Source organism: Salvelinus fontinalis, chromosome 3, assembly GCF_029448725.1.
Source record: "Salvelinus fontinalis isolate EN_2023a chromosome 3, ASM2944872v1, whole genome shotgun sequence".
In the NCBI taxonomy this organism is placed as follows: Eukaryota; Metazoa; Chordata; class Actinopteri; order Salmoniformes; family Salmonidae; genus Salvelinus; species Salvelinus fontinalis.
The window spans coordinates 6,880,622-6,907,372 of NC_074667.1; the positions used below are offsets into that span (position 1 = coordinate 6,880,622).

The 26,751-nt window shown below is 44.5% G+C and overlaps 1 protein-coding gene and 1 pseudogene across 1 annotated transcript; one reads left to right on the plus strand and one right to left on the minus strand.

The window, feature by feature from the left end:
- On the plus strand, positions 1–22,737 carry LOC129837321 (probable G-protein coupled receptor 179). Its single transcript, XM_055903394.1, has 12 exons — positions 1–778; positions 921–2,040; positions 2,732–2,840; positions 8,845–8,929; positions 9,236–9,462; positions 11,769–11,837; positions 12,786–12,895; positions 13,119–13,357; positions 13,712–13,850; positions 14,413–14,515; positions 16,129–16,278; positions 16,712–22,737. The coding sequence occupies exons 2-12, from the start codon at positions 1,103–1,105 to the stop codon at positions 21,236–21,238; spliced, it is 6,696 nt and encodes a 2,231-aa protein (XP_055759369.1). The 5' UTR covers positions 1–778; positions 921–1,102; the 3' UTR covers positions 21,239–22,737.
- Positions 22,647–26,751, minus strand: part of LOC129837346 (39S ribosomal protein L45, mitochondrial-like) — a 7,845-nt pseudogene continuing 3,740 nt past the window's right edge.

Here is a 26,751-nt window from a genome sequence, read left to right on the forward strand (position 1 = left end):
CTCCTCTTTGCGCTGCAGACACACACACACACTCACACACACACACACACACACACACACACACACACACACACACACACACACACATACATACACGGCCGTCCCTGCCGCCAACAGATGTGCACTCTCATCACTCCACAGGCACAACAGTTACATTAGCATCTCCAGCAGCATACTGAGGTGGAATCACAGAAAGAGAGAGAGGGGGTAGAGGTTGAGGAGCAGGGGTAATCACGGTCAGTCAGAGAGAGAGAAAGAGAGTGGACAGTGAGCGCGAGAGATGCTTTTTTACTCGCTGTGGAGCGAGAAAGAATGTAACAGGCAGATAGAAGGAGGAGCGCAGAAGAGAGAGACGGAGGAAAGCTGCTCTTTTTCTTTCCCCTTCCACACGCTACTATACCTGCTTTCTCTCTCTCCCCCCACCTTGCCTCAGACCTTAAATCTTGTGCTGTTCCCTTCCTCCCCTCCTCCCTCTCCGCCTCCTCCTATCGTACACGGTAGCGCTTGCTTTGGGCTGGGAGTGTGGCGCACCTCTCTCTCTCTAATCTCGGTTGGTTTTGTCTCTCGTTGCTCTGCTGCTGCTCTCACAGGGGACTTGTCGCCGGGAAACGGGAATACAAACATGGGAGTGACAGACAGATTGACTGTGGACATGCTGGGAATGGTAATGGGATTGAGCGGGAACGCCACTGGATTTCCCCAACAATTCCCTCTCCCTTCCACCGACATGCAGGATTAACCAGGAACACCAGTTGGATTCCCCCAATTCCCATCGGAGGTAGAGAGTATGATTTTTATCCGCGTGTGTGTGTGTGTGTGTGTGTGTGTGAGGAGTGTGTGATTATGGGGCACAGATGAACACGATGTGTTGTGTGTCTGAGACAGTGCTACAGATGATCGACTCTCCTTTGTCGTTACAGCAAACACCTGCTGGAGCACCTCTGCCTGTATGACTACAACTGGGGAGAAGGAGAAGAGACGTAAAGATAGATGAGAGAAGAGGCTTATGAGGCTTTCCAAGCCTCGGCCAAAATGTGACATTTATTTGAGGATTTTGAAAAAGGTCAAAACTAGAGATTATAAAAGAGGGGGGTATTAGTATATGCCCCCCCCCCCCCCAACGAGAGTGGATTTGAGAATGGGCCCTGTTTGGCACCTCCTGTTGCTGCTCACGCCCCTCCTTTCAGCACAGGTTAGCATAGTTTCTGAATTGGGGACTACAGCCGAGTCAGAGGACCCAACGGTGTCCGTTGTGAGTTCTACAGGGGAGTTGGGCACCCCCTACAGCCCCGATCCCTCAGGGTCGGTCACGACCCCCTCAGAAGCCCCAAAGGAGGACTGGACGTCGGCAGAGATCTTTCTCTACAGCGGGGACTACTCCGTCTTGGGGATAGTGGAGTGCGACCGGGCGTACAGTCTCACGGGTCAGAACGGCCCCCTGCCGCGAGGGTTCTATGGCCCCCTCCGACAGTCCATGGACGCCTTGGCCAACACGGCCAACTTCCTCAACATGATCTTCCAGGCCAGCGACCTGCGGGAGAGCAGTGTGCGAGAGGACATGGAGTGGTACCACGCCATGGTGCGCACCCTTCTGGAGGCCGACCCCCTCATCCGGCAGGCCCTCCTTACCTTTGACGCCGACCCAGCCTCCACCACCCCCCAGCTTGTGCTCCGCGCCTCCCGGAACCCTGCCCACCCCAGGTACCAGAACATCCTCCTCCAGGACCTCTCTAGCCAATGGGAAAGTCTGCACCGCCCGGCCCCCGCACCCGACGACACCTGGTTCAGCAGTTTCAAGTTTCCCGCCTCCTCCAACCAGCCCACCTCGACCCTATCTAAAAGAGTCCTCCTCAATGACCTCAGCACCCTGGACACGCCCAAATGGGGGCGGGGCGATAGCTACGTGACCAATCGCAGCGGGGTGCGCTGGGCCAATGGGCCATTCCTAGAGTGTGAGGACGGCCGCTTCCTGCCGGGCTGGCTGCTCACCCTATCCACTTCCTTCTACGGCCTGAAGCCCGACCTCAGCCCTGAGTTTAGGTCAGTCAGGACCATGGCTGTGTCTAAAATGGCAATCTATTACTTATATGATGGCCCCAACCCACTACTCCTGCCCCCAGTAGGCTATAATTCACGTTTAGTGCCTGGCTCTCAAAATATCTGGCCCCAGCAGCAGTAGCAGCAGCAGCAGCAGCAGCAGCAGCAGCAGCAGTAGTAGCAGCAGCAGCAGCAGCAGTAGCAGTAGCAGTAGCAGTAGTAGTAGCCGCAGCAGCAGCAGCAGCAGCAGCAGCAGTAGTAGTAGCAGCAGCAGCAGCAGCAGCAGCTGCAGCAGTAGTAGCAGCAGCAGCAGTAGCAGTAGTAGCAGCAGCAGTAGCAGTAGTTGCAGCAACAGCAGCAGCAGCAGTAGCAGTAGTAGCAGCAGCAGCAGTAGCATTTGATAAGCATTTGAAATAGCAGATATGATTGAATTACCCATTGCTGGATACCATCTGACATTTTAAAGTAAGGCACTTTTAAAGGCCAAAGAAGTTTATCGAAAGAAAATGTCAAGCTTCAGGGGATAGAGTTGAATATGGATGATTCAATTACAATAATAATATATTTGTTCCCATAAAAGGTCCTGTTGTTTATGTTGCTATTTGCTATTTGTTTGTGTCCAGTTAGTTTCCAGGATATTCTCTTTTACCGAAATGGATGTTTCTCTTTGTGTGTGTGCGCGCTCTTGTGCCAGGGGTGTAATCCGTGTGGATGTAAACGTACAGGGATTTGATGTGAACCAGTGTGCCACGGGGGACGCTTGGTTTGCCAACACACACCAGTGCAACCGCACCACCATGGAGGTAAAGATCTTCTCAAAACATTTCAGACCTGGAAAAATAGTAATTGAACCCCAAATTGTTGTTGAAGAGTTACAGAACCCCTTATCTCTGACCAAGGCCTAGATTCAATCAGATCAAGCATTAACCGGTGATAGTGTTGGAGCTGTCAAATCGGTCATCCCACTCGCATTACACTGGGTGTTGACCAGAGGCAATGCCTCCTCTTGACAATCCTTTGCTCCAACGCTTCACTTTGCTTGAAATTTGTATAAAAGAGAGCATTTTTCTCCTGCTCTGCTAGCAGGGTTCTCCCGGCTCACCTTCTCACAATCCCCCGCACATTTCTCTGCATGCCCTCGTTGAAAATGAATGGGAACACAACTTCTCCTGCTGAATTCGTTGTTGGTGAAACCCCCACGTTAGAAGTTCAGAACGACAAAGTGTAGGCTACATATACACAATGACGCTCAAATTGAAAATCGTTCAACGAAATAATGAGGATTTCTATCACCCTAATCGAGGTGTAGATCTCACATTCCAGTGTTGGAACTTGTAAACAAGGCTGCATTGGAATTCTCTTAATGCAACTCCATGCACCCAATGGCAATGTCTGCTTTAGATATAATGCCAGGATCCACTTGTGGATTTGACCGCTCTAATGCACTTCCACTTCCGACAATGCCAAAACAACCGCTATGCGGATGTCTGCTAAAGCGGATCTGATTGAATAGAGCCCCAAATCTCCTAGAACCAAACCTTGAGTGGGCTACTCTTGTCACAAGAGACTGCAAAATCTCTAACTGACTAAACTCAACTCCACGATTTACATTTGAGGGTGCTGGAGCTCCGACGCCACATACATTTTTTATTTTATTCAAAACTACTGATTAAATCACCCAACATTGTTCTGTGTAATTGCGGGCTATTCTTTGGGTGCTAAAATCTGTAGTTTTTGACACATTTACATTACATTTAAGTCATTTAGCAGACGCTCTTATCCAGAGCGACTTACAAATTGGAAAGTTCATACATATTCATCCTGGTCCCCCCGTGGGGAATGAACCCACAACTCTGGCGTTGCAAGCGCCATGCTCTACCAACTGAGCCACACGGGACCTACAATACTACAATACTACACGACTACAATACTCCAAGCCCTAACCTATACACTTTTGTAAGTCACCATATAGGCACTATTTAAGTAGTAGTGGGTATTGTTTTTTGTTTTTTTTATTATTATTTTTTTTATTTTTTTTAGCCCATTTTCTCCCCAATTTTCGTGGTATCCAATCGCTAGTAATTACTACCTTGTCTCATTGCTACAACTCCCGTACGGGCTCGGGAGAGACGAAGGTCGAAAGCCATGCGTCCTCCGAAGCACAACCCAACCAGCCGTACTGCTTCTTAACACAGCGCGCCTCCAACCCGGAAGCCAGCCGCACCAATGTGTCGGAGGAAACACCGTGTACCTGGCCCCCTTGGTTGGCGTGCACTGCGCCCGGCCCGCCACAGGAGTCGCTGGAGCGCGATGAGACAAGGATATCCCTACCTGCCAAACCCTCCCTACCCCGGACGACGCTATGCCAATTGTGCGTCGCCCCACGGACCTCCCGGTCGCGGCCGGCTGCGACAGAGCCTGGGCGCGAACCCAGAGACTCTGGTGGCGCAGTTAGCACTGCGATGCAGTGCCCTAGACCACTGCGCCACCCGGGAGGCCTGTAGTGGGTATTGTTACATATGATTCATATAAATACACTCATCAACCCTAACCACTTTAAATAGCTTTACTCTCTCTCCATCTCCTCCTTTAGCTTCACCCCCAATTTATTCCCCTTCTCTTCTTTGATCATCATCTGTCCTTTCTGACACAATCCTCTCCCTCTCATCCCGCCCTTCTGTGAAAAGATAGCTGTGCTGGGTGGCGGAGGGATGAGCTGCAGGATTAAGATGATAATCCAGCCATGAACGACATCCTTTCCCCCAATCCCCATGCACCCATCACTCATCTGACAGACAGAAACAACACAGGAGCACACCCATATCCCAATCTCATCAGCATCATCCCCTCTCTAGTCTCATCCTGTCCCCTCATGGAACATCCAGAGACAGGTCAGAGGTGGAACAAGAGAGAGATTGATTTCCAGGTAGAATGGGATGTTTTATTAGAGATTATTTAATTTCCTACAAAAGGAGTTAATTGATTCATGTCTAATTGCGGACTAAGGCCTCTTTAAAAAGGGGAAGAGATGGCTTGAATGCTGAAACCAATTTTTTAAAAATGTAATAATGTATTGAAACTTTATGATCTATCTACACTTAAATCAAGTGATTTGATACCTTCATCAGATTTTTTCAAACGGTAAGAATGTGTCTTTCACTTTCGTGTATGTGTGGGTTACATACAAATTACTCACCAACTCAATTTTAAATCCATGTAACAGTCAACTAAACAAAATAAAAAAACACCTCTCAATCAAATGACAATGCAATAAAATAAATCACCCAATGAACCACATTAGATAGACACTCAGTAAATGTGTCTAGCCATAGAGCAAATACGCCTCTGGAGTGAGCTTGATATGTACATCATGAGGCTTTAAAGTGCAGGTCCATGCTATGTTTACCAACTGGCTGACTTTTAATGATTTACCATGTATGCCATCTCCATCTGAGAGAATTAAATTGCCTTCATGCCTACGTTCAGTTTAATCCACGGCACATACAAATATTTAACCCTTTAAGTAGGAACGAGAATACCCCGCCCACCTGAGGATCTGTATTTTTCAGGCATCTATTTCCTGTGTTTGAGGGAGGCAAAATCCACGTCACTTAAATTTCGCTAGATTGATAGTCATTTTAATACTCCGACTCTTTCATACTCTTGCCTGTCGTTATTTCCATTAACGTTACGAACGTGGAAATGTTTGTTATGACCTGTCAAACACACCGTGGTAATGGCTGCAATGGGCTACATTGCCTTTCTGTTGAATCTATACGAAAGCTAAAGCTTCGTCAGGGATTTAATACACCGTCTCGCTTACATCACAAGAATGACCTTATTTTGATGGTGTTCATTTTTGTGGAATTTTAACAAGTAATAATTTAATATAGGTAGGGAACTGGTCTGTCTGCCCAATATAAAGGATCAAAACTGGCGGAGGAATACAAATAGTATAAATAGGAAAGTATACCAGTTTCATTTGAGGACCAGCATGTTGTCAACTATGCCATACAGATTCCAAAATAGTTGTGAAGAGATTTTTGATGTACCGATTCCATGGTATGAGTTGATATATAAAACAACACACGATTCAAGACTTGCTTTTCAGCTAAAATTATTATATAGAATTCTTGCCACCAACAAAATGTTGAGTATTTGGGGCATAAAATCATCGAAGCTCTGCAGATTTTGTTGTGAGGATACAGAATCAATAGACCATTTATTTTGGCCCTCAGGTAGCCTGTTTCTGGTCTCAGGTTCAGGAATGGCTGAAAATGCATAGCATTGATCTAAAATTGACCCTAGAAATAGTACTGTTAGGAGATCTGGAGAGACCGGGTCAGTCAATTACTAATATACTAATACTCTTAGTAAAAGTATTTCTTCAACTCACAATCTGTGGATTCTATTCGATTATATAGATTGAAATTGTACGTTAAACATCACAGCATAGCTGAAAGATATATGTTGTGTAGAAATCCGAAGAGGGTGGCCAGCAGAGATAGGTGGGATGGGCTGAGGGAAGCTGAGGGTTGGGATGTGGAATTGGAGACAAGTGGGAGTGGAGTTGCTGTGCAGGAGATATAATTATGGTCAAAGGTAAAAGTAAAAAATAAAGTAAAAATAAACATAATAAAAATTGTTTGAATGACACTGAGGGGCAGTGTTATTAGAGCTACTGCCGGTTTGCCTGAGGCTGATGCCGTGCAGGTGTTTGTACACATGCATATACACACACTCTCATTCAAATAAACACATATAAGAACACACACATACATGTAATAGTGCCAGACATGCACACAAACATATACAGTTGGCATTGCTGTTAAGATTTTCGTTGTCTTTGATGTCCTTTGTTGAATTTTTTTGTTTTTGTTTTTATATATTTTTATTTATTTTTTGCATTGTTTGCTGTTTTCTCCTGTCTTTTCATTTTATCTCTTTAGTTCTTCTCTTGGTTGTTGGTGCATTGGGAGTTTCTTGGGGCAATGGGATTAATTGTATTTTTTATTTTTCTTCTTGGGGGGGGGGTCTATGGGAGGGGTCTCGAATGGTTGAGGGAGAGCTATGGGGAACTGTGGGGGGATCTTGGAGGGTTCGGGTTCACGTTTTTTGGCCTGTTGGGAGATCTGTCAACGTGCCCTTGAGCAGGGCATTGACCCTGGATGCTTCTTTCTGTGTGTCACTCTGAATGGGAGTCTGTTGGATGACTGGTATGGTGTAGTTGTTGAGCGGCTTCACTGAAAGTATATTGTATGTTTCGGATATTCAATAAAAAAAATATATATATATTAACAAAACAGTTCTAAAATATATACAAAAATACTATTTTGGTAAATATATTTTAATACTGTTGAAATGTTTACAAATTAAATGCACTGATGTGAAACCAACTTCAGAAAATGAAGACTCGAATTATAGTGATATGTCTGATCTCGCAAACAATGTAAATTATGTTTAGATACTGTAGGTGTAATCTAGAGACAAGCGTGTTGATTTTTAATGTGAGGGTATCCTGCTATTGACACACTTGTTGAATTATGCAAGAGAACGTGACAACAACAGTAATAAATGAGGCGGTCTAGACAGTGCAGGTAGGGTTGACCGAGCAAGTGTCTGGTGGTTGCGGCCCTGTTCCTCCTCGTTGTGTTAATTTATGCAAATATGCAAATACATCTGGTGTATTTATGCAAATTAGATACGTAATTTAAAAAATACCTGATACAATAAGTAAATGTATATGAGTGCATTCTAAGAAAAAAAACTGAAATTTGACAATAAATTGAACACCTGAATTCCCACCAAAATCCCTGAACTCCATTCATTATTTGTCCGTGCCAGTAAAATGTTTTATGTGCTATAACTCAGTCAATATCTCACGGATTATAAAAATTCAAAAAGTTTGGAGTATCTTCCTCCATTGTCCAACTGCTGCATTTATTAGAAAAGTTTTCAAAACCTTTTAACAATTTCGATGACCGTTGCTATTTTAAACATGCCATTAGGTCTGTCACTACCTGATGTGGGGGTGCACGTGTACTTGAGTGTGGGCGTACGTGTACTTGAGTGTGGGCGTGTGTGTGTTACGTGCATGCATGCATGCATGCATGCGTGTTTGTGTGTGTGTGTGCATATGGGATTTCACTGGTATAAAAGGGATAACGCTCTTGGTAGCGAAGCATTACATATCCATTTAGGTTTTAACTTAGATTAACACAGAGGCGAGAGGCGAGCGTCCAAATGGGTGTTTCCTTGACTGAGTGCTGCTGTGCTGGGAACCATCATGGTGGAAAAACTAACACCAGGCTGGCTGAGAGAACATTTGGAACACACTACATCTCCATTAAGAATGGCCAAGCATGTCAGTCCAATCAGGCATAGGCAATACAGTCACCTAACTGTAATAATTTATACCAACAAAGCCCTTTTTACCATAACAAGAGAACATTGTGTTTTTGGCCATTTTTACCCAGAAATGCTGGTATTACAGCAGCAGCGGAGATGATGCCTTGGTTGAATTGGTTTTTCTGACATCCACAGCTGTTAACAGCTGGAAACTTTGCAATGGATGCAGATATGCCAACGATAAAGTATTGCTTGCATTTAATTAAATCGTTTTTTATTCCCTAGACCCTATTCATCCTTCGTAATCATGTGCGTAGACTCCGTCTAGCCAATCAGGTTTCAGCCAATTAGAGACATTGATTGATCAAAACTCAAACTACTAGCCTCAGAGGATATTTACACCCCTGTCCTTGTACTGTGATGTGAACTCTAATCCCCACTGCTTTTACTACCCTCCAGTGTGAGCCAATCACAGGCCAGGGATTCAGATTGGGCCAGTACTGCTGTCGCTGCAAAGAGGGATACTACAGCCCCCCAATGGACGGTAAAGAAGACACACAGGCTTCATCCCAAATGGCACCCTATTCCCTTTATAGTGCACTACTTTTGACCAGGGCCCACGGGCTAGTGCACCATGTAGGGAATAGGGTGCCATTTGGGATGCATACACACAATCAAGAACATTTCTATTCAATATTTGTCTAAGAACTTTACTTCATATAAGACCCTGGTCAAGGTGATGTAATCTTTTGACTTGTACGCCAAAAACAGCTCTAAAACAATACTTAAAGGTGTATTGTCGTCACTGTCCAGCTGTCTTTGTTTCTATCCCCGTGCGTGTCTAATACAGAAGGTGGTGCTCTGAACGACAGTGGTGGGGAGGGGGGTGGCGTGTGTTACCCGGCCCTGCCCATCTGTCTCCCCTGTTGGCCGGGCTGCAAGCGTTGCGAGGACGGCACCCCGTGTTGGGTAGAGGAGGACTGGTTCCTCAGAGCCGGGGTGCTGGCCGTCCAGTGCTTCTTCATGCTGCTGGTGTTCATCAGCATGCTGGTGGCCTACCAGTTCAGACGCAGCAGGGTGAGTGAGTTCTAGTGAGTGAGAGGGTCATATTCATTAGGGTACACTGTAGCAAAATGTATAGCAACGGAAAATGAAAATGAGTGCTTCTTGTTGGACAAGTTAAGGTAGTCCCTCCCTGTTGCAGTATGTTTTCTTCCATATGGTGCCTAATGAATACACCTCTGGAGTAGCTCCTCTAACAGTTAAGGTTAATGGTAGAGTCATATGATTCTAGATCTGTGGTTAGGGGCAACTTCTACAACAAGCCATCATTGATGGTTAACTGTGCGGTTTCATTATGAAGTTCTCACTAATCTTCAAGTTTCAAAGTTTATTCGCAGTGCTACTTTAGTCTATACTTAGAAGGAAATTGATATGAAGCTCTGTTAAAAGTAACAATTAAGTCGTTCCCTCATTCTTTTCAATCACTGTCAGTGCTAGAATATTGCTTCCTTGTATAAAGCATATGCTGAAACTCTGTGACTCTATCACAGGTAATCTAGTCATCTTGACGTCTTCTGTCATTACTCATCATTGTCGTTGTCACTCTAGATAAGAAATATGGAAATACCTAACTCTGGGCTCTGAGCTTGAATTTAAAAAACGTCTCAAAGTAGTAGTGCTGATCTAGGATCAGTTCCTCCCTGTCCATATAATATTATTCACCACGATCTATAAGGCCAAACTGATTCTATATCAGCACTACTCTAAGACTCCTGAATATGAGCCCTGAGTGTTAACATGAATTTAATATCTTAAGACATGTTCTATGTGACAGCTTATGCATTAATACATGTATCCGATATCAGATGTGTGCATACAGTATGGCCAACATACAGGTCACTGACAAAATAAAGAAAACACCAACATAAAGTGTCTTAATAGGGCGTTGGGCCACCACGAGCTGCCAGAACAGCTTCTATCCACCCTGGTATAGATTCTACAAGTGTCTGGAACTCTGTTGTAAGGATGCGACACCATTCTTCCATGAGAAATTCCATAATTTGGTGTTTTGTTGATGGAAAACGCTGTGTGTGTTCAATTGGGTGGAGATCTGGTGACTGAGACACACACGCTTTAAACCCCCTATACTCTTTTGAGTCCCCTCTTTCAAAGTCACTGAGATCTCTTCTAGCCATGGTAGCCAAATTAATGGCCAACTGGGCATGTTTATACAAGTGTAACAGTATAACTTTAGTACGTCCCCTCGCCCCGACCTCGGACGCGAACCAGGGACCCTCTGCACACATCAACAACAGTCACCCACGAAGCATCGTTACCCATCGCTCCACAAAAGCCGCGGCCCTTGCAGAGCAAGGGGAACCACTACTTCTAGGTTTCAGAGCAAGTGACGTAACTGACTGAAAGGCTGCTAGCGCACACCCTCGCTAACTAGCTATCCATTTCACATCCGTTACACTCACCCCCCTTTCGACCTCCTCCTTTTCCGCAGCAACCAGTGATCCGGGTCAACAGCATCAATGTAACAGTATAACTTTAAACTGTCCCCTCGCCCCGACACGGGCGCGAGCCAGGGACCCTCTGCACACATCAACAACAGTCACCCACGAAGCGTCGTTACCCATCGCTCCACAAAAGCCGCGGCTCTTACAGAGCAAGGGGAACCACTACTTCTAGGTTTCAGAGCAAGTGACGTAACCGACTGAAAGGCTGCTAGCGCGCACCACCGCTAACTAGCTAGCCATTTCACATCCGTTACACTAGCATGATGGAATGGGTCGTTTTAATTGCTTAATTAACTCAGAAACCACACCTGTGTGGAAGCACCTGCTTTCAAATACTTTGTACCTCTCATTTGCTCAAGTGTTTCCTTTATTTTGGCAGTTACCTGTATATCTTCATGTATCGTCACATTACAGCAGGGGCATTAGTATAATTGTACCTCCCCCTGGCCATTCTTCCTCTCCAAGACAGTGCTCCACGGACCTAGTCTCTGCATACATCAACACATGTAGAGTTAAATGGTTAAACACGGAGCAGCGATGGTCCACAGAGACATCAAAAATCAAAGCACTGTAAGATAAGCACATCATACTGAACCAATCATGTTTCCTCAATTCCTCTCTCTCCCCCTCTCCTCACTTTCCATCTCCCCTTCCACCTCTCTCTCCCTCATCCACCCCTTCCCTCTCTCCGCCTCATCACCCGCATCCTTCTCTCCATCGACCTCTACCTTCCGTCTTCTCTGCCCTCCCTCACCCCTTCCCTCCCCTTCCCTCTCTCCCGCATCCATCCCTCCTCTCTACCCTCCCTCCATCTTCCATCTCACCTCTACCCCTTCTCTCTGTCTATCTCACCTATAGAGGATCCGGGCATCAGGTCTCCTTCTGTTAGAGACCATCCTGTTTGGCTCTCTGCTCCTGTACTTCCCGGTGAGTGAGAGAGTGTATGAGCGAGTGATGGGAGGGAGGGGGAAGGTTGCATCCCAAATGGCACCCGTATAGACCCTAGTCAAAAGTAGTGCACTAGGGTGCCATCTGGGACGCAGCCGATCTGGGACGCAGCCGATGTATTCGTTGCATTACTCAATGGCTTTCAATAGATGATCGATCACTTGTGTGATTCATTATCTCAACGAAGTAGTCGTTGCAAGACTCACTCATACATGTATCTAGCCTGAATCACTGATCAAAGTATCCCGTTCAAGCCAATGGTAAGTGGTGGGGGCATGCGGTGCCCTTGTAAGTCATTGATCATATTACTTCGCTCGCTAGAACACAAGGTTGAGTTACATATGTGCGATATACACATATTAATGTGTTCCCAGCTTTGCTATATTCCCACTTCACTACGGTATCACAGATACACTAAAGAAACACCTATGGGGGATTCAGATGCTAAAAGGCTGATACAAAGGTGAAATTCCTTTCAGTCTGCTGTAGCTGTGGCGCATTGGCCCAGACAAAAGGGCAACCGAGGGACAGACTCTCTCATCTCTGTAGGGCATCACCTGGGGTGGTCACACACCGTCCCCTTTAGCCCTCCAGCCATTTGATCTACTGTTGCCGCGGTCAACGACCTAGAGCACACATACAATTCCACTCATGTACACACACGGTCCTGTACACTGCTCATTTCTGTATACGTTCTGTACTGTTGTATACAGTTGTGATTACTAAGTGCATCCTGTGTCTCCCCTCTTGAGGTAGGTAGAAATGTTCAATTTGAACACATTATAATCAATTATGCTTCTGTATTATTTTTTATCCACAAAGCCTGTTGCCTATTGTAACTATAAAGACAAGGTAAACTAAGCTCATAGGGAGTGATTTTGCGTGATATAACATCTGCTAATACCTCTCTCTATCTCTCCCCCTCAGGTTTTCATCCTGTACTTCAAGCCCAGCACCTTCCGATGCATCCTGCTTCGCTGGGTGCGACTTCTGGGCTTTGCCATAGTCTATGGAACGGTAACACTGAAGATATATAGGTCTGTACTACCGCACTCTCTCACTACTACATTTCACGTATCGTCAGTATCACCGCATGTGTATCCCCTCGTTATAGTCAGGTCGAACAATATGTTGTGAGATCTTTCACTGAACTCAGATCAGTTTGTATGCTGTAATGTAATTCAAAATGTCTCAAAAAGTGTCTGTATATGTATCTCTCTGTGGAATGAGTAACATCAAGTCAACTTCCCACACATACAGGGTTCTCAAGGTGTTCCTGTCGCGCACAGCCCAGAGAGTGCCCTACATGTCCAGCATACACCTGCTGAGGTTGCTGGGAGTCATGGTTGTGACCGTCAGCTGGTTCCTGTGTGCGTGGACCGCGGGCGTTCTACAGAACCGTGACCGTAACGTTCCATTACTGATCATATCGACCACGTCGGATGGTCAGGGCTTCAGCCTCTGTGACCTGGACCGCTGGGACTACATGATGGCCGTGGGTGAGTGGATAACACTAATTGAAAAAGAGGGTTGTTTGTGTTTTCCAGGTGATACAGAGAACAAAAATCTATATTGAAAAGAGAGACTCCAGCACACGAGCATTCTTGTGTAGACCTATTGACCAAAACCAAAAATCCAGTGGATGCTACTGTTATCGATTTGGCTTTTTCTGTCTGGTTTCAAATAAAAGAACACTGAGCTACAAATCACTTTCCTGATTGAGGTCAGGGGTAAAATCAATTTACAAAGATGATTTTGAGCTCAAAAAACCCAGACAAAACAACATTACTGCCTGATGCTAATTGTGTATGAGAAGAAAATAAACGTTATGTCTGTCTCTTTGTATGTCTCAGCCGAGCTGATGTTTCTGTGCTGGGGCAGTTTACTGTGCAGTGCTGTGAAGCCCGTGCCCTCAGCCTTCCACGAGCCTCGCTACATAGGTATCGCCATACACAACGAGCTGCTGCTATCCTCCATGTTCCACCTGCTACGGTAACCAGTGTACATGATACCCAGCTCTAAACAGAGGCAGTAAACCGGGATAAAGAATATTATTTATAGTATATAAGCCTACACTAGATGACTGACAGGGGGCACTGTTTTGAAGCCACTGCACCTCCATCCATCTAGGCACTCCCCAACCATTGTGATAAATATTATTATTCATGTCTACATGTTTTTTATACAATACGTTTATTTTATTACAGACTCAATGCATACTTTAAATTATATTATGTGAGCTAAACGTTAAAAAAACACAAAAAAAACATGTTCCTTAAAGTATCATTTTTTGAAAGTTACTGTGCCCACCAACAAAAAATACCTAAATTCATGTAATTTTGTCTTTGAAACATTTAATTCCTATGGAAAACTGCTTCTTCTGGGGAGTGCCAATATGGCCGACCGGTGGCTTCAAAGCCTCTCATTGGCCAATACATAGCATCAGCAATCCAGGGTTTATATACATCATTGAATAAAACATATTTATTCACTAGGAGAAATGCATATTGTATAGGGACATATAACATGTCTTTCTGTTCTATATTTTCCTTAGGTTTGTCATGCCCTCTCTGCATCCTGACTGGATGCTGTTGCTGTTCTTCACCCATACGCACGTCACTATCACTGTGACACTCGCCCTGCTCTTCATACCCAAGGTACACTACCGCTCAAAAGTTTGGGGAACTCTTAGAAATGTCCTTGTTTTTGAAAGAAAATCACATTTTTTCAATTAAAATAACATCAAATTGATCAGAAATACAGTGTAGACATTAATGTTGTAAATGACTATTAATGTTGTAAATGACTAAATGGCTGATTTTTTATGGAATATCTACATAGGCCCATTATCAGCAACCATCACTCCTGTGTTCCAATGGTACACTGTGTTAGCTATTCCAAGTTTGTAATTTTAAAAGGCCAATTGATCATTAGAAAACCCTTTTGCAATTATGTTAGCACAGCTGAAAACTGTTGTCCTGATTAAAGAAGCAATAAAACTGGCCTTTCAACTAGTTGAGTATCTGGAGCATCAGCATTTGTGGGTTCAATTACAGGCTCAAAATGGCCAGAAATAAAGAATGTTCTCCTGGAACTCGTTAGTCTATTCTTGTTCTGAGAAATGAAGGCTATTCCATGCGAGAAATTGACAAGAAAAGGAAGATCTTGTACAACGCTGTGTACTACCCCCTTCACAAAACAGCGTAAACTGCTCTAACCAGAATAGAAAGAGTGGGAGGCCCCGGTGCACAACTGAGCAAGAGGACAAGTACATTAGAGTGTCTAGTTTGAGAAACAGATGCATCACAAGTCCTCAACTGGCAGCTTCATTATATAGTACCCGCAAAACACCAGTCTCAACGTCAACAGTGAAGAGGCGACTCCAGGATGCTGGCCTTCTAGGCAGAGTTCCCCTGTCCAGTGTCTGTGTTCTTTTGCCCATCTTAATATTACATTTTTATTGGCCAGTCTGAGATATGGCTTTTTCTTTGCAACTCTGCCTAGATGGCCACCATCCCAGAGTTGCCGCTTCACTGTTGGCGTTGAAACTGGTGTTTTGCGGGTACTATTTAATGAAGCTGCGAGTTGTGGTCTTGCACCAGGGCCTCCCACTCCTCTTTCTATTCTGCTTAGAGCCAGTTTGCGCTGTTCTGTGAAGGGAGTAGTACACAGCGTTGTCCGAGATCTTCAGTTTCTTGGCAATTTCTCGCATGCAATAGCCTTAATTTCTCAGAACAAGAATAGACTGGCGAGTTTCAGGTCTTTGTTTCTGGCCATTTTGAGCCTGTAATCGAACCCACAAATGCTGATACTCCAGATAATCAACTAGTCTAAAGGCCAGTTTTATTGCTCCTTTAATCAGAACAACAGTTTTCAGCTGTGCTAACATAATTGCAAAAGGGTTTTCAAATGATCAATTAGCCTTTTAAAATGATAAACTTGGAATAGCTAACACAACGTGCCATTGGAACACAGCAGTGATGGTTGCTGATAATGGGCCTCTGTACGCCTATGTAGATATTCCATTAAAAAAATCAGCTGTTTCCAGCTACAATAGTCATTTACAACATTAACAATGTATACACTGTATTTCTGATCAATTAGACGTTATTTTAATGGACAAAAAAGGTGCTTTTCTTTCAAAAACAAGGACATTTCTAAGTGACACCAAACTTTTGAACGGTAGTGTACATGGCAATTTTCTTCCACAAGCAATATAAGCAGAAATCTGAATCTGACACAAAATAACTACTGTATGTGTGTTCTGTAGTTCCTCTATGTTTCGAGGGCGGGGAGAGAGGAGATTGCAGAGGAGGTTTATGAGGATGAGGTGGAATTGCGGCGATCCGGCTCGTACCTCAACAGCAGTTTTACCTCAGCAGTTTGGAGTGACCACAGCTTGGACCCCGATGACATTCGGGTAAACTCCTTTTCTACCCTGGACACTTACTAAGTGACCATTTCTATTCAGGCACTGTCTAGGCCAAGAGGGGGAGAAATGATTAAATCAAATTTAAACCTTAGTAAAATAAAACAATTATAAACATTGAATTACTGCTATAACCATTTGTAGGATCACTTTATACTAATTTAAAACCAATTCTAATTTTCATTATAAACTTAGACATATAAAGCCCTGTGTGTATTTCACAATTAGTGGCCTGGCATAGATCTGACCTGTGTTTTCTCCTCCGCCTGCCCCTTCTCTTCTCCCTAAACTTGCTCTCCTTGTCCTTAACAATAACTCTTCCCCAACTAACTGTTCCCTATGGTTTTTCCCTCTGCTCACTCATACCAATACCCTCCCTAATTCCCTTTATCCTTCATTCTCTCTTCCTTTTCACCTGCACCAGGATGAGCTGAAGAAATTGTATGGTCAATTGGAGGTCCACAAGACCAAGAAGATGACAGCAAACAACCCCCACCTGCAGAAGAAGCGCAGCTCTCGGCGCGGGCTGGGCCGGTCCATCATAAAGCGTATCACTGAGATCCCAGAGTCCATGAGTCGACAGTGCAGCCGTGATGGCAAAGAGGTCAACTTGGGCAGCAGGGATGTTACGCACGCCGAGTCCAGTAAGAGAGCGCCAGATACTTTTAGCATAAATTACAAAGATCAACCAGTAAAGCAGTCTTCACCAGTGCTGCGTAAATCTCAAAGTGACTATGACTATGTAACCGATAAAGACCCCTCTTTGCACGACTCCATGTTAAGGGCGAATCTAGCTAAGAGATGCTCACAGCGCTCTGAGACAGACTCGCTGTATATGGCACCATTGGTCTGTAAGTCGGCCAGTGCCCAAAACCTTACAGTTGATAACAATCTCCTGCTTCCTGGATCTACCAAGCTACACAAGTCACTGAGTTTAGTGTCCAGTAAAGCCCACAGTCTGGAAGACACCTCTCGGGTAGGCAGAGATACCCAAAGTGAGCAAGGGCAGTCCCAACAGGATGTAGCTATCAAGGAACAGACCTCAAGTGCCCTTGTGCAATCCCAGTCCTATGACAAGGCCGAAGTGTGTCCCTGGGAGCTTGCGGAGGAACGCCCTGCCAATAAGAACCAGCCACACGTTACCTTTGCTCCCTCTGAAGAAGAACCACAGAGCCCAGAGAGTTTATCATCACCAATACTGAAACATATTTGCCCCTGGGACCATTTACCAGTTCCTACCCCAGTAGAAAGTCCTGCTGGGGATTCACAAGGCGGAGAGGCAGAATGTGAGTCCCCGAGACCACAGTCTCCCATCTCCGCTAGTGTACCTGGGTCCCCAAAGGACATGCGGGTCTTCTCCTTCCGCACTTCCACCCAGAAATGGCTCTCTGTGAAATCTTTCGTAGGATCTGTGGATGCAAGCACCAAGGAAAAATCCAAAAAGGAGACAGCAGGAGATACGGTAAAGAAACAGGACTCAATATCACAAAAAAGCCAGGGGAGTGTAGCCGCCATCGCCGTCATCGCAGCATTAAAATTAAAAACGCCAAGCATTTCCAGCGCAGAAACGAAATCACAAAGTGTTTCAAACTTGGAGAAGAAATCTAATGTTTCATGCATAGACAAAAGGACACAGCAAAAAAGAAGTATGACAACAGTAGATGTGAAACCTGCCCTCGTGAAACAGGCTGCAATCAGACTGTCCTCAAGTGATTCCTCTGAAAGAAGTCCTAGGAGAATAGTGGTTGTACAGTCCACTGTCTATCCTTGGGAGTCAGAGGACATGCAAAAGGACAGTATGTATGAAAACGTGTTCATCTCAAGCAAAAACACTGCACATAGCACAGCTAAGACTCCTTCCACTCACAGAAAGGGTAGCCAAATTAGGCCTGCTCTGAGTGTTGCCCAATCAGATATTTGCCCATGGGATGTTCCTGCTTCCTCCCAGCAAGCCCCACAGAGACAACAAAGCACCATAGCAGACATCTGCCCGTGGGAGGTGGAGGAACCAGAGGAGGATCCAAAGGCGCCTGCACATGTCAGTGTATGTCCTTGGGAATCAGAAGAAGTATTGAAAAGACAGGAGAGTATCCGGGGAGATGTATGCCCTTCGGAAGCTAGTGTTTCCGCCATCACAATTACCTCAGCGTCCAACCAGTCTGAGAAGAAACCAGAGGGTCTGAACAAGAAACCAACAGACGTATGTCTTTGGGAAACCGATGAAACCCCACAGATTTCTCAAGGCCTAAAACCCCAAGAGAGTGTACGGGTTGATGTCTGCCCTTCGGATGTGGGGTATTCCTTCCCTGAAAAAGTAAAGGTGGCGATTATTTATGAAAATGTTCATCCACAGGAGAACAAGGGATTGCATAAGGCACGACCAAAATGTCAGGAGACAATACATGCAAATGTCTGTCCATGGGAATCTGAAGAGACCCCAAAATCCCAAGACGGTGTACGGGAGAATGTCTGTCCTTGGGAATCAACGGACACACCAAGCATTGGGAAGCAAGATGTACAAACAAAAAGCACAGAGCAAGCTAAATCTGCCCATGAAAAACGAAGTGTCCCCATAGCGAAAGCATGTCCATGGGAATTCCCTGACCAACCGAAAGACTTGACAGTACTTTGTCCTTGGGAAAAGGAGGAGAGTCCAATGACACCCATAGCCATAAAGATCACCAAAGGATCATTTCCCCAGGAGACCACTGTTGCAAAAACCGACATTTGTCCATGGGACATTGGATACCAAGAAAAGACAGATGGAAAAGACAGCCCTTGTACAAATATTTGTCCTTGGGAAACCCAAGGCAGAACTCAAGCTGATCCAAAAAAGACTGACAGCGTTCAAGTAAATATTTGTCCTTGGGAGACTGAGAAACCAGAGCAGCAAGAAAGGACTCCGGCTATTGTCTCCATAGAAACAGGAAAGACTAAAAGACAAGACAGCACTCTGGCAGATGTTTGTCCTTGGGAAACAGGGGCAACTGATGAGCCAAACAAGACAAAAAGACGAGATGGCACTCAAACGGACGTTGGTCCATGGAAAACTGAGGATCCAAAAAATACAGAGGAGAAAGATGGTGTCAAAGTTGATGTTTGTCCTTGGGAAACTGGAGAGACTGACAAGACAAATGGACAAGACAGTACTAAAGCAGATATCTCCAAGGAAACACAAAAAGAGAAAATACGAGACAGTGTTCGAGTTAATATTTGTCCTTGGGAAACTGATGTCCCCGAAGAATCAGAAAAGATGAAAAAGCAAGACGGTGTTCAGGCAGATGTTTGTGTATGGGAAACTGGTCCAGCTGAAGAGTCAGAAAAGACTAAAAGCCAGGACAGCACTAAGGCAGATGTTTGTGTATGGGAAACTGGTCCAGCTGAAGAGTCAGAAAAGACTAAAAGCCAGGACAGCACTAAGGCAGACATTTGTCCATGGGAAACTGGTCCAGCTGAAGAGTCAGAAAAGACTAAAAGCCAGGACAGCACTAAGGCAGACATTTGTCCATGGGAAACTGGTCCAGCTGAAGAGTCAGAAAATACTAAAAGCCAGGACAGCACTAAGGCAGACATTTGTCCATGGGAAACTGGTCCAGCTGAAGAGCCAGAAAAGACTAAAAGCCAGGACAGCACTAAGGCAGACATTTGTCCATGGGAAACTGGTCCAGCTGAAGAGTCAGAAAAGACTAAAAGCCAGGACAGCACTAAGGCAGACATTTGTCCATGGGAAACTGGTCCAGCTGAAGAGTCAGAAAAGACTAAAAGCCTGGACAGCACCAAGGCAGACATTTGTCCATGGGAAACTGGTCCAGCTGAAGAGTCGGAAAAGACTAAAAGCCAGGACAGCACCAAGGCAGACATTTGTCCATGGGAAACTGGTCCAGCTGAAGAGTCAGAAAAGACTAAAAGCCAGGACAGCACTAAGGCAGACATTTGTCCATGGGAAACTGGTCCAGCTGAAGAGTCAGAAAAGACTAAAAGCCAGGACAGCACCAAGGCAGACATTTGTCCATGGGAAACTGGTCCAGCTGAAGAGTCAGAAAAAACTAAAAGCCAGGACAGCACTAAGGCAGTCATTTGTTCATGGGAAACTGGTCCAGCTGAAGAGCCAGAAAAGACTAAAAGCCAGGACAGCACTAAGGCAGACATTTGTCCATGGGAAACTGGTCCAGCTGAAGTGTCAGAAAAGACTAAAAGCCTGGACAGCACCAAGGCAGACATTTGTCCATGGGAAACTGGTCCAGCTGAAGAGTCAGAAAAGACTAAAAGCCAGGACAGCACCAAGGCAGACATTTGTCCATGGGGAATTGGTCCAGCTGAAGAGCCAGAAAAGACTAAAAGCCAGGACAGCACCAAGGCAGACATTTGTCCATGGGAAACTGGTCCAGCTGAGGTGTCAGAAAAGACTAAAAGCCTGGACAGCACCAAGGCAGACATTTGTCCATGGGAAACTGGTCCAGCTGAAGAGTCAGAAAAGACTAAAAGCCAGGACAGCACTAAGGCAGACATTTGTCCATGGGAGACCAGGGATCCTATAGAACCAGAGAAGATAAAAAAGCAAGAAAGTGTTCAAGAAGACGTTTGCCCATGGGAAACTGATGAACCAGAAAAGTCTGCAGAGAAAGAGGAAACTAGGATTGCCAGTGGCATACAGGACGTCACAGAGACCCAGGGTGCACTCTCTATGGAGGGTGACGCTGCAGAACCTGTAGCCGGCAGCACGCATACGGCAGAGGCAGCCAAAGCTAACATGCCCCTGGCTCGGCGTGACGCTATGTGCCCTTGGGAGATGGAACGGACCAAACCACCATCATCCCCATCATCCATTACAGAACACGACAATAACTCTGACGTTTTTACATGGGAGCCTGAAAACATTCTTGAAGAGGAAGAGGAGGAAGACGATGCCGAGAGTGCTGCTGAAGCCTTCGTCTTCCCATCCGACTTCTAAACGCCAAGACTGTCAATTACTGGCTAGAACAAGAATGGTCTCAGTGAGTTGTTGCACCCGATTCACTGACTGGGTCACTGTGCAAAGCTGTCCCATAGCAGGGGGGGGTAATGAATCGGACATGACCTTTGCAAACCTGAATGTAGCAAAGGCCCTTGGACTGTCCATCCATAACACTCCCCAGAAAGACACTGCTCCACAAGCAATACACCCCTGGGCCAGGATCTGCAAATGCTCTGCCCACCAGAGGTACATTTACCCTCCCAGGTTCTCAATCAGAGAAAGCGTCTGGATGCAGTCCCTCTCCTTCTTCTTACCCCTTTTAGAAAGGTATATTGTTTTCGGTCTTTGTGTGTTTAAGTGACAATGGGCTCTTCTGTATCACACAGTTAAAACCCCATCGCTATGGCTGTGAAAGGTTGACAATGTGTTTAAATAACAGCCTGAGCTTTACGAAGCTGGTGATAACTCCTTATAGACACACAGGGATATAATCTACACAAGACCAGTGCTCCTTCAGGTTAACCTGTAAGCACATCCAGCAGTTTGGAAATCACTGATTACAATGGTGGTGATGCATGTCCTTTTGTTGCCTGCTATAAACACATTCCAAACAATTTAAGGACAGCTTTCCAGCTGTAATATTGTGTGCTTTTTCAAAGTCAATTGTGTCAATTACACAGTCGTGGCTACAATGATATCAAATTTAATATCAGTAATGTAGATCAACAACATGATCATGTCCCCACAGACACAGAGCTAATATTAATAACACATCTAACTTTAACAGAGAACTTAAATCGTACTAATTCAATATTGACTTGTGAAGAGCTAGCTATAATCTGTTCTTTTGAATAATTTACAATACCAATTTTATTAGAAGAATAAATACATGAATTTATATTTTTTTAAAAGGTAGATCTACACTGAGGAGAATGCAAGACCAAACCTTTTTTCACATTATTTTTTTTAAGCATATAACTCAATTTGGAAACAGTTGCCCTAAAAAGAACTGCACCTCAGTATAGTCCTGCTAAAACTGTACATAAGGCCATTGTCATTGATTTATTCACCATTTCCATGCTTTATTTACCAAATGTATCCATCCATATTTGCCACATCTCCGCATTCAGTGAAAATGAAAGTTTGTGCGGTGGTGATATCATGTTATTCGCAATGGACCAACTTCGTTTTGTGAGCGTTTTTTGATGCATGTAATGTGTTTTTTGAATGGGTGTGCTGTCTTTTTGTTAAGTAGAATCAAACGCCATCATTACACAATGCATCCTTTTTGTATGCAAGTTGAAAGTGATTTCTGTTGAGATTTCAGTTATTTTTGTATGTATTGCCTATGAAAAGTACAGATTATTCTGATATAAAATGTACATTCACTGAAATCAAAAAGGTATGAAAAAAGAGATGGGACATTTTATTTTTGTATTCTTTAAATTAACATGTAATATATTCACCATTGAAATAAACCATATAATCTGTACAGATCTGGACAATATGGATTATTATTGTTTTAGATATACAAGTTTTAGATGTAACGAACAACAGTGCATTTTTATTTAAAAAGGCAGAAAACATCATGAAGCTACATTTAGTTCTTTAAAAAAAATTGAATGTTCATTTTAACAGTTGATTTTGAGTCTGTACGTGTTGGCCCAGAATTACAGCTCCCACCTGTGGTCTATTTGTGCCACTGCACATCCTTAGGCTTGGGCACTTCATAGTTGAGCTCCTCAAATTCCTCGCCTGGCTTGAGCTCCGGGCCAGGGATCATAACAGTCTGAAACAGAGGAAGTAAAAGCCAGTGAGCAGAAATTACAACCAGACAAATGGGAGCTCATATTAGCTTGTGTGTACCATACTAAGAACACTGAGTGAGGAAATCTAAGGCCAGTCCCAAAACTGTCTGAGACAAAACACATATGGTAAATAAGAGTTGCAGTACATTACAAATCATTTAAAGTCCATTCAGGTAATGAACTGAAAATGTATTCAGGAATTTCATTAGTCATCTAATAACTTTCTAATCAACCCCTCAAAGGGGCACATCATCACTTTTTAACCTCATTCATTTGTGAAGTGCCCCTTTAAATCAGAAAACTTGCTATAGACTCCTATGAAAGGTCACCTTGACGATGGGTTCCTTCACTGGGGCCCAGGCTGGTACTATCTTGCCATGTAACCTCCACATGCCGTAATGGTTGACGAGGTGCCTCTCCAGAACCAGGTACTCCAGCACATCCCTGGGCTCCTCTTCGCTCCCCATCATCAGTCTGCCGAAGCGGTCGTAGACGGCCAAGGTCCAACCCCCAGAACAGACAAGTTAACAATTTAGGAATGATGTTAATTCAGGTAACACAACCCTTAGAGGATTACGGTGAAACGATGATGTAGCCATGAGTGGGACAGATTCAGGGGGCAGGAGAAGGTAGGGGGGAAAGGAAAAAAAGAGAATGAGTTAAGAGAGAATTGGTTCACTCATTACTAATTGGTTCACTCATTACTACTATGCTAATGCTATTGCAATGTGAACGTTTCAGTCTATAAATATAGCTAAAGCTAAGCATAGCGCCATTGTCTCATTTTAATGTTTCAAAATGTGGGATTCCATAGTACCCAACCTGTGTGTTATATACTTGTTTAACGGCTCATCGTGACAGTATTCCAAAATGATGACAACCCTTTTCGAAGTGACACACTGTGTGTTTGCGACTGTCCGTCTCACCTGTCTGGAGTGCATGCGCACCGTAACCTGCCCATACATGTTGCCTTTGCTGACCATGTCTGGACAGCGGGCGTGCACCACCTTGGGCGGCTCCAGGGACTCCGCAGCGTCTTGTAGCGGTTCCCCCTCACCATCTCCTGCACAGGATGGACAGACAGTGAGCTAATGCCATCTAAGTTAAAAGAGCATACCAAAGACAAACACAACAAGTAACTTATAGGTTATAACATAGGTTACAAGTAGAATTAACATTTTATCATACTATTTCTTAGTAAAATACCTGGTTATTTCTGTACCGTAAAATTAAGTACAATAGGCTTGGGCAATAGAGACCACGTGAGGTCGGTATGTGCTAGCCCACTACTTATAACTAAGAAATGTCAAATAAATGATATCCAACTCAGGGCTGCAGCTGTGCATTTGGTTTGCTAACTGGCTAGATGTCGTCAAGATCAAGCATCTTGCTTACAGCAGAGACATTCAATTCCCTCCTGGATCAAGAGCCCGGTTGCCTAAATTGTTTTGAGCATTTAAAAACAGAGCCACATGTGTGCACTTGCATACCACAGTATGATACAGAAACGGTATGACAATCCATATACCGCCCAACACTAAAGTGCAACCACAGAAACACACTATTTGCAGCAGCAGCAGCAATTTTCATAACATCATGATAACACTGGGATTGTATCAGTGCAAATAGAACTGAGGATAAATATACATGGTGAAATAAATAGCCTGTGTATTGTATAAACAGTTAACAGTTAAAGAAAGTGTACTGGTGATGGTGACAACTGCCAGAAGGAGGGAGAACTTACAGGGTAACATCATTCTGTCACAAGGGAGTGAAGTTTCTCCTTGTTAAACCTGAAACACACAGACAGAAGAAGAGTGATACGCATAAAAGAGCGACTACCCCCAAAAAGCAACATCTTGATTTGATAGCGACCTGTGGCATCGATGAGCCAAAAATATTTATCCTGGTGTCAAAATTTACTAAAGTGTAAATAGGATTATTTTGGTCATAGAATAAGTCGTCTCGACCAAAACTGAGGTTTGAGAGATAGCAAAAAATGGTATATCACGGAATAAAGGGTACTGTGACAGTTATCCTTGGGTTGTGTTTTTTCAATCCTGCCCACATACCCAAAGCTGGCAGCACCCAAGTAATCATCATTTTGGAGCGCAGCTGCACACAACCAGATTTTAATGCCCATAGTCAATTTGGTTTGACATTCGATATACCTATGGAGCTAGTTAGGGACCATCGGTAAAATACACATTGTACAGTGCATTCGGAAAGTATTAAGACCCCTTGACTTTTTCAACATTTTGCTACGTTACAGCCTTATTCTAAAATGTATAAAATATTTTTTCCCCCTCAATTTACACACAATACCTCATAATGACAAAGCAAAAACAGGTTCAGAAATTTTTGCAAATGTATTAAAAATAAAAAACCTGAAATATCACATTTACATAAGTATTCAGACCCTTTACTCAGTTTACCTTTGGCAGCGATTACAGCCTCGAGTGTTCTTGGGTATGACGCTACAAGCTTGGCAAACCTGTATTTGGGGACTTCCTCCCATTCTTCTCTGCAGATCCTCTCAAGCCCTGTCAGGTTGGATGGGGAGCATCACTGCACAGCTATTTTCAGGTCTCTCCAGAGATGTTTGATCGTGTTCAAGTCCGAGCTCTGGCTGGGCCACTCAAGGACATTCAGAGACTTGTCCCGAAGCCACTCCTGCGCTGTCTTGGCTGTGTGCTTAGGGTCGTTGTTCTATTGGAAGGTGAACCTTCGCCCCAGTCTGAGGTCCTGAGCGCTCTGGAGACGGTTTTCATCAAGGACATCTGTACTTTCCTCCGTTTATCTTTCCCTCGATCTTGACTTGTCTCCCAGTCCCTGCAGCTGAAAAACAACCCCCACAGCATGCTGCCACCACCATGCTTCACCGTAGGGATGGGGCCAGGTTTCCTCCAGACGTGACGCTTGTGCCAAAGAGTCCAATCTTGGTTTCATCAGACCCGAGAGTCTTGCTTCTCATGGTCTGAGAGTCCTTTAGGCAAACTCCAAGCGGGCTGTCATGGGCCTTTTACTGAGGAGTGGCTTCCGTCTGGCCACTCTACCATAAAGGCCTGATTGGTCGAGTGCTGCAGAGATGGTTGTCCTTCTGGAAGGTTCTCCCAGCTCCACAGAGGAACTCTGGAGCTCTGTCAGAGTGACCTTCAGGTCCTTGCTCACCTCCCTTACCAAGGCCCTTCATCCCCGATTACTCAGTTTGACCAGGAGGCTAGCTCTAGGAATAATCTTGGTGGTTCCAAACTTCTTCCATTTAAGAATGATGGAGTCCACTGTGTTCTTGGGGACCTTCAATGCTGCAGACATGTTTTGGTACCCTTCCCAGGTCTGTGCTTAGACACAATCCGGTCTCGGGAGCTCTACGGACAATTCCTTCGACTTCATGGTATGGTTTTTGCTCTGATATACACTGTCAACTGTGGGACCTTATATAGACAGGTGTGTGCCTTTCCAAATCATATCCAATCAATTGAATTTACCACAGGTGAACTCCAATCAAGTTGAAGAAACATCGCAAGGATGACCAATGGAAACAGGATGCATCTGAGCTCAATTTCAAGTCTCATAGCAAAGGGTCTAAATAAGGCATTTCTGTTTTTTACGTTTCGCTTTGTCGTTATGGGGTATTGTGTGTAGATTGATGAGAAAAATATATATATATTCAATTTTAGAATAAGGCTGTAACGTGTCAAA